Source organism: Salvelinus namaycush, chromosome 8 (assembly GCF_016432855.1).
Source record: "Salvelinus namaycush isolate Seneca chromosome 8, SaNama_1.0, whole genome shotgun sequence".
NCBI classification, from domain to species: Eukaryota; Metazoa; Chordata; class Actinopteri; order Salmoniformes; family Salmonidae; genus Salvelinus; species Salvelinus namaycush.
In genome coordinates this window covers 41798325-41811240 of record NC_052314.1, presented here as the reverse complement: position 1 = coordinate 41811240, position 12916 = coordinate 41798325, and the positions used below count along the sequence as shown (strand labels likewise).

The following is a 12916-nucleotide window of genomic DNA, read 5'->3' as shown; positions in this document are numbered from 1 at the left end:
GATACAGACGTCCTTTCTAACTCAGTTGCCAGAGAGGAAGGAAACTGCTTAGGGATTTCCCCATGAGGCCAATGGTGACTTTAAAACAGTTGCATAGTTTAATGGCTGTGATAGGAGAAAATGTAGGATGGATCAACAACATTATAGTTACTCCACAATACTAACCTAAATGATGGAGTGAAAAAAAGGAAGTCTGTACAGAATAAAAATATTCCAAAACATGCATCCTGTTTGCAATAAGGCACTAAAGTAAAACTGCAAAAGAATTGGCAAAAAGTACCATTCTTCATATTTTCAAGCACGGTGGTGGCTGCTGCATCATGTTATGGGTATGCTTGTCATCGGCAAGAACTAGTGATTCTTTGGGGGATAAAAATAAATGTAAGAGAGCTAAGCAGAGGCAAAATCCTAGCTGAAAACCTGGTTCAGTCTGCTTTCCAACAGACATAGAGAGCCCAATTCCCCTTTCAGCAGAACAATAACCTAAAACACAAGGCCAAATATACACTGGAATTGCTAACCAAGATGACATTGAATCTCTATTATACAGTAGTGCTATTGATGCAAAATGTTAGCTACAATTTAAGAAAACTAACACTAAAGTGAAAGTTATAAATGTATGTGGGTATTTGATGGAGTCAATTTGGGGTCATGATAGTGGCTGTACCAAATGTTTGATGTATTATAATAATTGATTGTAATATGTTGTATTTATAGAAGGGAAAAGGGTTATAAGACCCCTCCACATGTATAGGGTCCTAGATTACAGATTAACAATATATATATATATTCATTATAATGTTTTAAAATTATTCCACAGTCGTTTCTAAGTCTCTGCCTCTTATAAAGAAACGGTCTGAGAAATGTGTGAAATATTGCATGGGGTCTGTGAGAAAGCACTTCAAAGATAAACACAGAACCCTGCAGGGGAGTAAAAGAGATAAGAGACTCGTCAGACATACCTCTATAAATCAACTTGGGGGAGTGGACATTTACTGCTGAGCCCTTAGAAAACACTGGAACTATTGTATCTCTCTTGCAAGTTTGTATTGTTGTGTCTGCATGGGCTTGGTCTGATGAGTAGAAGGTAATGACGTATGCAGTGACATCACTAGGGCTGGACTTCGGGCTTAATAAAATAACTTGGGACTTTTCCTATGGGGCAGAACTCAGGAGAGACATCAGTTGTATGTGTGATGTTTGATCTTTGACTTCTGTCTACAGCTGTATTTTGATTAAAATTGTAATGATGTATAAGTGCACATTTTGAGTGTTCCTTATTTGTTAAGTAAATAAAACGGAGCACAGAAAAATGGAACCAACATATTACTGACGGTGGCTCCCGATAGTGGCTAATTAACATTATACAAATTGTAAAATAAAACAAGCTTTAAAATATTCTAAAACGCATACATCAACTCGGCAGGTTCAGCCCGACAGAAACCTATAGCTTGAGTGTCCAAATTTCATCCACACAAATTATAAAGGCACACAATTAAAATTCTGAATAATGGCACAGCTATTTATAGCCTATTTCACTGTGGAAAAGGGGCCGCAATCCATGTCATGTTGATATGATTTTCAGTTGGCTTCTATATGGCTGGTTTCCCATTCATCTATAAAGGGATCATATTTACAATCACCTTCTCCAAACGGATTACTGATTTACGTAGCTCTTATCAATAGATGTTATCCATTTATAAATTGCACTGCATGGAGAATTATTTTATTTCTATGGTAAAAAAATGAAGTAGATGCCTTTTCCACTCCGAACCAGTAGGTTCGCTGGACCTTATTCATGGTTTCCACGCACATAAAGGTATACGTCTTATATGTAGACACACCTCTGCCACACCTTTACTTCTAAGATCTTCACCCTGAAAGAATAGCGGGTGAATAGCATGCTATTCTCATGCTTAAATTCAATGTCAGAATACGCATAGAGAGAAAAGTGCATAAAAAGGGAATTACGTTTCATTTACGCACGCTTAACTTGGGTCGGAATCGGGGACTAAGAACTTAAGGAAATGAAATGTGTTTGTGTCTGGCTTTGTCGTTGTTTCAATATTGGTCATTGAATCCAAGAAAGAACATGGGCCTTGACCTAATGTCACCCCATATCCTTTCCCTAGAGAGGAAAGAGAGTAATCAACATCAAATCAAATTGTATTTGTCACATGTGCCGAATACAACAGGTGTAGACCCTTAACCAACAATGCCGTTTTAAGGAAATAGAGTTAAGAAAAGATTTGCTAAAGAAAATAAAGTAAAATTTTTGTTTAAGTGATTCACTGTGCACATGCTCAGTTTAGTTCTGTACTCTCATGTGATAAAAGCAATACGCTGTGATTAACTCTGCCGATTCTATTGACAGAAATCTGATTTTGAGGTATAAAAGTAATTATTTTGACCAAATTAGTTTTTGTGATGGCAAATGCTTTGTAGTTTCGTTCATCAAACTTATATCAGGTGTATAACCAGTCTGTGTAGAGGCATTTGATGCAAGTTAGCAATGCTAAAGTAGGGTTAATTGTAACAACTTGTGAGAAAATGTTACAACTAACCCTGGGGAGACAATTGGATCGGTTGCATAACCCTGAGTGAAACTGAATGTTTTTGGCAAATGTTTTCTTTTCCTTCCAGCCTGCCTAGATCATGGAAAAGAAAGACATACAGGAGAGTATCTCTCCACACTTTGAAAAGAGAGTCAAATGATGTAGCAGAGCATGGGGAGACAATTGGATCGGTTGCAAAGTTGTATGGCATATGTCATGTGACAGATTCTGCAGAGAGTGAAAGAAGCTACTGGAGAAGGGGTCGAGAGAGCTTCCTCACGTAGGCTACCGTAGTGGAAACAGGGTCTTCATGGATGAGCAGAAGTTGTCAGAGTATCTCTTGAAGGCAGGTGATTTATGCCCACGGTCCCACTGCTATCCAGCCCACCTCTCCAGCTGCCTTCCAGGCCACATCTCCAGCTGCCTTCCAGGCCACTTCTCCAGCTGCCTTACAGGCCACATCTCCAGCTGCCTCCCAGGCCACATCTCCAGCTGCCTTCCAGGCCACATCTCCAGCTGCCTTCCAGGCCACATCTCCAGCTGCCTTCCAGGCCACATCTCCAGCTGCCTTCCAGGCCACATCTCCAGCTGCCTTCCAGGCCACTTCTCCAGCTGCCTTCCAGGCCACTTCTCCAGCTGCCTTCCAGGCCACTTCTCCAACTGCCTTCCAGGCACCTCCCAACATGTATCAGGCTGTGGCTGGGAAACACCTGATTACTCTTCTGATTTCAACCCAGCTGATGTATGCCCCTTCCCAAAAGCAGGGCCCAGGAAAATTACAACAAGGGGTAGGCAGAGGAGAAGAAACCCCGTCAAGCAGGCACTGGAAGAACAGCATAAAAAGTTAAGCTCTCAGAAGGCAAAAATAAAAATTGCCCTGCCTCAAAAAACATCTGTAAAGAAGCAAGCTAAGACAAAGCCTAAACAAAGCACATTGAACTAGAAGATTCAGATTCCTCCAACGAGGAAAACTGCTGCATTGTGTGCATGGATCACTTTAACAAATCCAGGTCCAAGGAGGTCTGGGTGCCATGCTAGGAATGCCAATTATGGGCCCGCCAAGCCTGTACCCCAGGACAGCTATACCACTGTCACAACTGTGACTCTGATTAAGTCAGAGTCCAACATTGTCCTACACAGACGCATACACAGACACACACACACACACACCACAAACGTTCAGGTGTTTAGTTTGGCCTACTTGTTGTTTGGTTGAGAAAGATAATTTAGTGAAGGGTAAAATAATAAACATTGTATTTATATTTATTATTATTTCTGCCAAACAAAATGCTAAACAGGGCAATGTTGCTCTCATGGTCTCAATAAAGGTGTTCAATAATTAGTTGCATGTCATGATTTATGCACTTTTTCAATCTGTTACAATTCACCCCAAGCACTGTTACAACTAACCCAGACCATGGGGTAAATTGTAACACTCCACTCCTTGTATTTAAGACAACACCATGCATTTGCAGTTTATTTACATATACTGTATAATAACCACACCCATTTTTAAAGGACGAATGTAGGTTGTTTTTATCAAGTTTTGAAAACACTACCAAAAACGATCTCTGGGAAACTGACTAAAAGGTGATTAGTGATTAACCATCCCCGGTCTCCCCTACATGTAACACTTTCATTCGAAGTTTACATGTGTTTTGAAATGTTTCATATTATGATATTTATAGCTTTATTTATGTCAAATTATGACTTTGCATTTTTTCAGAGTCAAACTAAATGATGTATTGTGTGGCCATGGTAGGGTAAGCTGTGTAGGATATAGCAAAGTAAATGGCAAACTTTGCACTACATTGCTGTTTTCAAACTACAGATTTTCCATCTTTGTATGATACATTGGTATGCCTAATGGCTGAGGCTATAAGGCTGTTTCAATTTTATTATTAGGTTTATCTACTTTCTGTACTATCATAAGTGCAAATCAAGTCTGTGTATTCATTTATTTTAAGTAGTAATTTGTCTTGATATAAAGGAGAGGTGACTCTGCCGAGACATTTCAGGGTCAATTGAATATCTTGTAAAGATAGTTGAACTGTTGAAAATGTGCATTGCTTACTGTTATTACACCATGGTTACTTAGTACTTCCTATTACTGAGAAGCAAGCCAAGTGAGCTAAAAAGAAAGAAAGAGAAGTTGGCCTACACTTTGATGAAAAGATAAGATTGAATGCTGAGCAACGATGCCCTGACTGTAAGTCTGGATAAAGTAGGTATGCTGAAAAAATGTGTTTTCTTACTTGCTAAAACCAAGTAGCCTAAGCCATTGGAATCACACTATATGTTTGCACAGTTGATTAAGATAAAAAAAGGTACCATAGTTTTCCTACTGAATTGAATGGTGGAAGTAACAAATGGCTTTGATTCTTAATCTGGACAGCTACTTGTTACTTATCGCCACTACACTTTCCTGTATTAGGATGAATCACCACAAGTGTTTCCTCAAACAGTAATACTTCCAGCAAACACAAGGTGTACAGGACATCTCCTTGGATCAGTAGACTGCACCCACTTGAAGTCACCCCTAAATGCTTTCCACTGTAGTTAAGGTTCATTCTAGCGTTAAGCAGAGTATTATATAGTGCAAATACTAACTACTTGTCGCTTGACAAATACCCAGGTATTGTAGCTTGACATTGCATGTGCTTCTAATACACTTGTAAAAAACTTGGCTTTTAAACATTTAAGGTTGTATGGTATAATATTTATCAGATTCATGATTTTAATTTGAAGTCAAGTTCCACTGAGAACACGACTAAGAATGATGAACTGAACACTAAACATACATTTTACAAATTTGACTTGTGACAATTCTCTATTTTATTAATTCACGGATGTTCTCGCATTTTCAGCATCAAGTTCTCGTCATATGTAAGTAAAAGTCGCATATTGTATAAAAGGTATACTCTATAAACAAATATTATGAAACATCTGAATACTATGAACAATATGAAACCTCATCAACATAGTTAATGCTGGACATGTTTTCTGTGAGGGCCTGTTGTAGCGGCTTTAGAATGTCTTCCATTTTACTGTTACCTCATTTCACGGCCCAAAAGGATCCACCCCTTTTTATTTATTTTTGCCTAAAATGACGTACCCAAATCTAACTGCCTGTAGCTCAGGACCTGAAACAAGGATATGCATATTCTTGATACCATTTGAAAGGAAACACTTTGAAGTTTGTGGAAATGTTAAATTAATGTAGGAGAATATAACACATTAGATCTGGTAAAAGATAATATAAAGAAAAAAAACATGTTTTTTTTTGTATTTTCTTTGTACCATTATCTTTGAAATGCAAGAGAAAGGCCATAATGTATTATGCCAGCCCAGGCGCAATTTAGATTTTGGCCACAAGATGGCAGCAGTATACGTGCAAAGTTTAGACTGATCCAATGAACCACTGCATTTCTGTTCAAAATGTTGTATCAAGACTGCCCAAATGTGGCTTATTGGTTTATTAATACATTTTCAAGTTCATAACTGTGCACTCTACTCAAACAATAGCATGGTATTCTTTCACTGTAATAGCTACTGTAAATTGGACAGTGCAGTTAGATTAACAAGAATTTAAGCTTTCAATATTTAAGCTGCCAATATCAGATATGTCTATGTCCTGAAAAATTGTCTTGTTATTAACAACCTTATGCTAATCACATTAGCCTACGTTAAGTCAACCGTCCCGCGGGGCACCCACCGATCCTGTAGAGGCTAACACGGAACCCAAACCGGCTGCACGCGTGCGCCATAATGCATACATTTATTTTGTACCCTACACCAAACGCGATCACGACACGCAGGTTAAAATATCAAAACAAACTCTGAACCAATGACATTAATTTGGGGACAAGTCGAAAAGCATGAAACATTTATGGCAATTTAGCTAGTTAGCTTGCACTTGCTAGCTAATTTGTCCTATTTAGCTAGCTTGCTGTTGCTAGCTAATTTGTCCTGGGATATAAACATTAGGTTGTTATTTTACCTGAAATGCACAAGGTCCTCTACTCCGACAATTAATTCACACATAAAACGGTCAACCGAATCGTTTCTAGTCCTCTCCTCTTTCCAGGCTTTTTCATCTTTGAATTTATATGGTGATTGGCATCTAAACTTTCATAGTATTACCACGACAACCGGCAAAACAGTTCGTCTTTCAATCACCCACGTGGGTATAACCAAAGAGGAGATGGCACGTGGGCACCTGCTTCTATAAACCAATGAGGAGATGGGAGAGAGAGGACTTGGAGCGCGATCTGCGTCAGAAATAGAAAGGACTTCTATTTTAGCCCTTGGCAACGCAACGCGTTGACGCGCGCGAGCAGTGTGGGTGCAATAATTGAATAACATTTATTTTGCGACGCGAGCGGTGTAGTCAGGGTATAAGTGTTATGTTTTCAAAATGTATATTGCTATTTGTAGGTGACCTACAGACTGTTCCATAACAAATAGTAACAGAGCGCATTATGTGAAATAACTGGACTCTTGCAGTGCTCAGATCAGAATTCAACAATATAGTTTCCGAGTAACAGTCGTATTAGCAAGGGGAGCATCCAGTCCTGTGGAATACAGGAGTGCATCATTCAGAGTGCACACCAAGCTAGAGAGTAAAGCTATACGGTATTTACTGTTATTCAATGCAGTCTTTGTATGAGGACACTTATCAGACACAAAACAGTGCTTCTCCTGACATGTTCATCCACCAAGGGATAGTAGACTGGACAGAAATATAAACACAACATGCAACCATTTCAAATATTTCACTGACTTACAGTTCATAAAAGGAAATAAGTCAATTGAAATAAATTCATTAGGCCCTAATCTATGGATTTCACATGACTGGGAATACAGATATGCATCTGTTGGTCACAGATACCTTTAAAAAAATTTAGGGGTGTGGATCAGAAAACCACTCAGTATCTGTTGTGACCACCATTTGCATCATTCATCACGACACATCTCCTTCGCATAGAGTTGATCAGGCTTTTGATTGTGGAATGTTGTCCCACTCCTCTTATATGGTTGTGCGAAGTTGCTGGATATTGGTGGGAACTGGAAGACGTTGTCGATGCACTTTGTGATGTAGCCAGTGACTGAGGTGGTGACTGGTACTTCTTGCTTTAGTTTTTGCTTATTAGCAGGAATCAGGAGGATAGAATTATGGTCAGATTTGCCAAATGGAGGGCGAGGGAGAGCTTTGTATGCGTCTCTGTGTGTGGAGTAAAGGTGATCTATTGTTTTTTTCCCCCTCTGGTTGCACATGTAACATGCTGGTAGAAATGAGGTAAAACGGATTTAAGTTTGCCTGCATTAAAGTCCCCGGCCACTAGGAGCACCGCTTCTGGATAAGCATTTTCTTGTTTGCTTATGGCCTTATACAGCTCGTTGAGTGCGGTCTTAGTGCCAGCACCGGTTTGTGGTGGTAAATAGATGGCTATGAAAAATATAGATGAAAACTCACTTGGTAGATAGTGTGGTCTAAAGCTTATCATGAGGTACTCTACCTCAGGCGAGCAATACCTCGAGACTTCCTTAATATTAGACATTGCGCACCAGCAGTTATTGACAAATAGACACACACCACCACCCTTTGTCTTACCAGATGTAGCTGTTCTGTCCTGCCGATGCACGGAAAACCCAGCCAACTGTATATTATCCGTGTCGTTGTTCAGCCACGACTCGTTGAAACATAAGATATTACAGTTTTTAATGTCCCATAAGCTCATCCAGTTTATTCTCCAGTGATTGCACATTGGCCAATAGAACGGATGGTAGAGGCGGGTTACCCACTCGCCGATAAATTCTCACAAGGTTCCCGGATCTGCGCCCCCTGTATCTTCGTCTTTTCTTCATGTGAATGACAAGGATTTGGGCCTGGTCCGGGAGAAACAGTAAATCTTTCGCTTCAGACTCATTAAAGAAAACATCTTCGTCCAGTTCGAGGTGAGTAATCGCTGTTCTGATATCCAGACGCTCTTTTGGTCATAAGAGACGGTAGCAGCAACATTATGTACATAATAAGTTTCAAACAATGCCAAAAAACACACAAAATAGCTTGATTGGTCAGGAACCCGTAAAACAGTGCCCCCCCCGGGGCGCCATTATCAGGATCTCTTCACGTCATCGCTGTGCATTCAAATTGCCATCGATAAAATGCAATTGTGTTCACTGTCCGTCGCTTATGCCTGCACGTACCATAATCCCACCGCCACCATGTGGCACTCTGTTCACAACGTTGACATCAGCAAACCACTTGCCCACCTGACTCCATACACGCTGTCTGCCCGGTACAGTTGAAACTAGGATTCATCCGTGAAGAGCACACTTCTCCAGCGTGCAAGTGGCCACCGGAGGTGAGCACTTGCTCACTGAAGCCAGTTCTGACGCCGAACTGCAGTCCGGTCAAAACCCTGGTGAGGACGACGAGCATGCAGATGAGCTTCCCGAGACGGTTTCTGATAGGTTGTGCATATCCACAGTTTCATCAGCTGTCCTGATGGCTGGTCTCAGATGATCCCGCAGGTGAAGAAGCCGGATGTGGAGGTCCTGTGCTGGCGTAGTTACACTTGGTCTGCAGTTGTGAGGCCGGTCGGGCGTACTGCCAAATTCACTAAAAGGACGTTGGCGGCGACTTATGGTAGACAAATTAACATTCAATTCTCTGACAACAGCTCTGGTGGACAGTCCTGCAGTCAGCATTCCAATTGCATGCTCACTCTAAACTTGATATCTGTGGCATTATGTTGTGTGACAAAACTGCACATTTTAGAGTGGCCTTTTATTGTCCGCAGCACAAGGTGCACTGGTGTAATGGTCATGCTGTTTAATCAGCTTCTTGATATGCCACATCGCAAAACCTGTCAGGTGGATGTATTATCTTGGCAAAGGAGAAATGCTTACTAACAGGAATGAAAACAAACTTGTGCACATCATTTGAGAGAAATAAGCTTTTTGTGCATATAGAACATTTCTGGGATCTTTTATTTCAGCTCATGAAACATAGAACCAACACTTTACATTTTTGTTTATATTTTTGTTCAGTAGTTACATGACGGAGAGCTTGCTATGTGGCATTGAAGAATTCTCAGATTTTACAAAACATTTTGGTGTACCAATAAACATTTTCATAGCTTATATCACTTTTACCTGAAAAACAGGTAAACAATCATTGTTCAGCATAGTTTTGTTGAGGAATATGAAGAAACATCAAGTATAATAATCCTTCTTAAAAGGGCCCAAAACACACATTGATCTACCAGTTTGTACTTCCCAGTTAACCAGCAGCCAAAGGAAACATATTTGTTTCCCCATAAAATACACAAGGAGACTTTGTAAAACAGTCAAACATTGGTATTCCCCCTGTCCCTCAAGTTGTTTCTCTGTAGATAAAGCAAAACATTGACAATGTCAAGAAATTGCTTGACATTTGGAATGATTTTGACAGGGAAGTGCGTTTAAATAATGTATGAATAATGCATTTAAATACATTGTAGTTGGCTAGTTCTCAAAAAGCAGCATTGACTGTCAAACATCATTTAAAATGTCTCATTCAACTTCAGTCACAATGTTGTGAAGTTTCAAATATTCAAATGTGAAGAAGTAGTGTCAGAAAAAAAAAAGTTGGTTCTGGTGTTGCTTGTCACAAACATTGGCTAACCTTTGGCTTGAGTAGTATAACAAGCGCTCTTCTTGGCTAGTTATTTTCTTGTGTGACTTGACCACTTCCAATACATTCTCTTCCCTCTCTGATCCACCCTTGTTTTGACATTTCCACCCATTGTGCAACTAGAGGTGGACCCAAGTATAGACTTGGGTCCTTGTACCACACGCAACACACAAAACCAATAACATTATCAGGTCCACCTCTACAACTCAGCACCTCTTCAGCCCCACACCACCCCAAGGCACAGTCAGGGATCAGTCACTCAATCAGAACAGGTCAGTACAATACAATAGACCTTCACAGTCAACGTCATTGACGTCCATCTATCCGTCCCTCCTCACCCTCCCTCGCATCCCTCTTGTCCTTCCTCTCTGATGTAGTGCAGTGGCTCAGACTTAGACCAAATATGGGCCCATCTGTCCCTGTGTACTGTGTTCCACCTCCTCAAATCTCAATCTTAAACCAGCTCAAAACCAGCCCAGACCAGTTCAAACCGACTCAAACCAGCTCCCTGCACCTGAGGAGACACGCCTAGCACTACTAGCCATGGTAGACAGTACACCACTGGCTGTGCAAGCTTTGATTGGAGTCAATAACACACATCCATCCTTCTATGGGCTACTTATTCTTGGCTTGGCTTTCTGAAGTTGCTCCCCCGTTGGATGCAGTGGGGGCATTGGCGGTTTCAGGTCGTGGTTTAGATTTAGGAGCGGAGTCTGGCTCCCAGAGGAAGAACTCGTGCAGGAGGGTGTTGACGCTCTCGGGACACTCCATCATCACCATGTGACTGCCCTCATTGATTATCTTCAGGAAGGCCAGCAGCAAGATCTGAGAGGAGGTAGAGAGGTTAGATTAGGTTTAAAGAAAGGGTTAAAGTTGGCGTTAAAGGTTTCTCTCTCACCTCTGCCATGCGTTGATCCTCCTCCACGGGCACAAACTTGTCGTACATGCCGTGCACCAGTAGGATGGGCACAGTGATCTCTGCATGGTACACCTCGTCGCCCTCTGGCCAGTACTGGCCACTCATCATGGCACGCAGCACGAAGGAGGACACGTTGAAAGCATTGTTGTCTTTCAACAGCTGCTTCTCCTTCGCACCCTGATGGGCAAACCCAGCCCTGAGGGAGGCAGAGGAGAGAGTGAGTAGGATATAGGATATCATACTTGAACGTCATAGACGGAAAGATATTTGTACTGAAGTTTGTCTGTATGGGAGGGAAGGCGCACACACACACACTCTCTCGCTCTTACTTGAGAAAGCTCCAGGAGAGGCAGGGGGAGAGGCAGTGCAGGACGCAGGTGGGCAGGTTGAAGATGGAACAAAGGCTGGGCTCCAGGGCTGTGGGGCCTCCTCCGTTTATCATCACCACCTTGTGGACCTGGTCGGGGTACTCATGGGCCAGGAATGTACAGAATGACACACTGTACAAAGAGAGAGATGGAGAGAGTCTGGGAGAGCAAAAGGCAGAAAATACAATATGTAGTGTCTATAACTAAAACACTTCTGTCTAACTTACCCATAAGAGTGTCCGATGAGAATGTTCCTTTTCCGTGCATATCTCTTAAAGATGGCCCTCATGTCCTCGGCCAGGGCATAGAACGTGTATGCCGCCGCGATCTGGGGCGCCGAGCTCGCCCCGTGACCTACCAGATCTGGCACGATGACCTCATAGCCCAGACGGAAGAAGAAGTCCAGCTGACTGCCCCAGATGTCCAGCGAGCCGCCCACACCGTGCACAAAGAACAGTGCCACGTCCGCGTGTGTCCCCTTACATGATGTGATCTTCCTCTCGCTGTCGATCACCACTGTGCGCTTGGGCTTCCGCCGTCGCTTCCGGGGCTGCTGGGTCAGATCTGGGGCTAATTCGAGGATCGGGGCTGGAGCTGTTGCCGCTCCCCCTGCCCCACTTCCCCCTGTCCCAACCACTGACCCTGTCTTGTCCACTTTGGTGTCAGGATTGGGAGTTGGATTGGAAGGTGGGTCTGCGAGCTCTACCTCTACTGTACAGTTGGGTTCTGCTTCTCCGTTCGGAGCATGTAACAGCTCCTGTCTCACCGCATCCCCCAGGTTTTCTATCAGTAGCTGTCCGTTACGATACACTGTGATCTTCCTCTTGCAGTGGACGCTTCCCCCTGGCCCGCTGGGCTCTTCCTCCACCTCCCGCTCCGGGATGACGTGTCGGACCCTCAGGACGCGACCTGGTTTGACCTCCACAAACTCGTAGCCATCAGCGGGTTCTGAGGTTTCTATGGGAACCACAACGTTGGCCGACTTCCCCGTCAGGCAGCAGAGAAGGCCGTCCAAAAAGGTGGTCAGCATGGCTGCCCCTGAATGTTCACACACATAGACATAAACATGAGTCAATTGCATATGAATAATGAAGGCAATGGCTGACGATACATAGGCGGCTGTTTCCCTATACATATACAAATATAAGGAAACACGCACCCACTAACAGCATCCACACACAAAGACATGCTGCTAGGATAATCCCTAATCTAAAGCCGTTAGGGGTAAGGTTAGACTACGTGAACAGAGTCCACTCTTAGAATCCCAGCACAACAGAATAATGAGCGCATAATATATCAGGAACGGGAGAGGAACTCCTTTGACACGTGGGTGGCTAGTCAAAACCACAGAAACTTGACCATTTTCCTTCAGACGTGGCCCATAAATAGGCTC

General features: G+C 42.4%; 1 protein-coding gene across 1 annotated transcript in view; it reads right to left on the bottom strand.

The window, feature by feature from the left end:
- Nucleotides 1-12553, bottom strand: part of LOC120052129 (protein ABHD8-like) — a 34167-nt gene extending 21614 nt beyond the window's left edge. Inside the window, exons 1-5 of the mRNA XM_038998973.1 lie at nucleotides 12113-12553; nucleotides 11751-12073; nucleotides 11485-11655; nucleotides 11135-11351; nucleotides 10885-11061 (exon numbers count right to left, since the gene is read on the bottom strand). Coding sequence (XP_038854901.1) covers nucleotides 10885-11061; nucleotides 11135-11351; nucleotides 11485-11655; nucleotides 11751-12073; nucleotides 12113-12553 — 1329 coding nt within the window. The remainder of the gene's footprint in view (nucleotides 1-10884; nucleotides 11062-11134; nucleotides 11352-11484; nucleotides 11656-11750; nucleotides 12074-12112) is intronic.
- Between the last annotated feature and the right edge of the window lie 363 nt (nucleotides 12554-12916).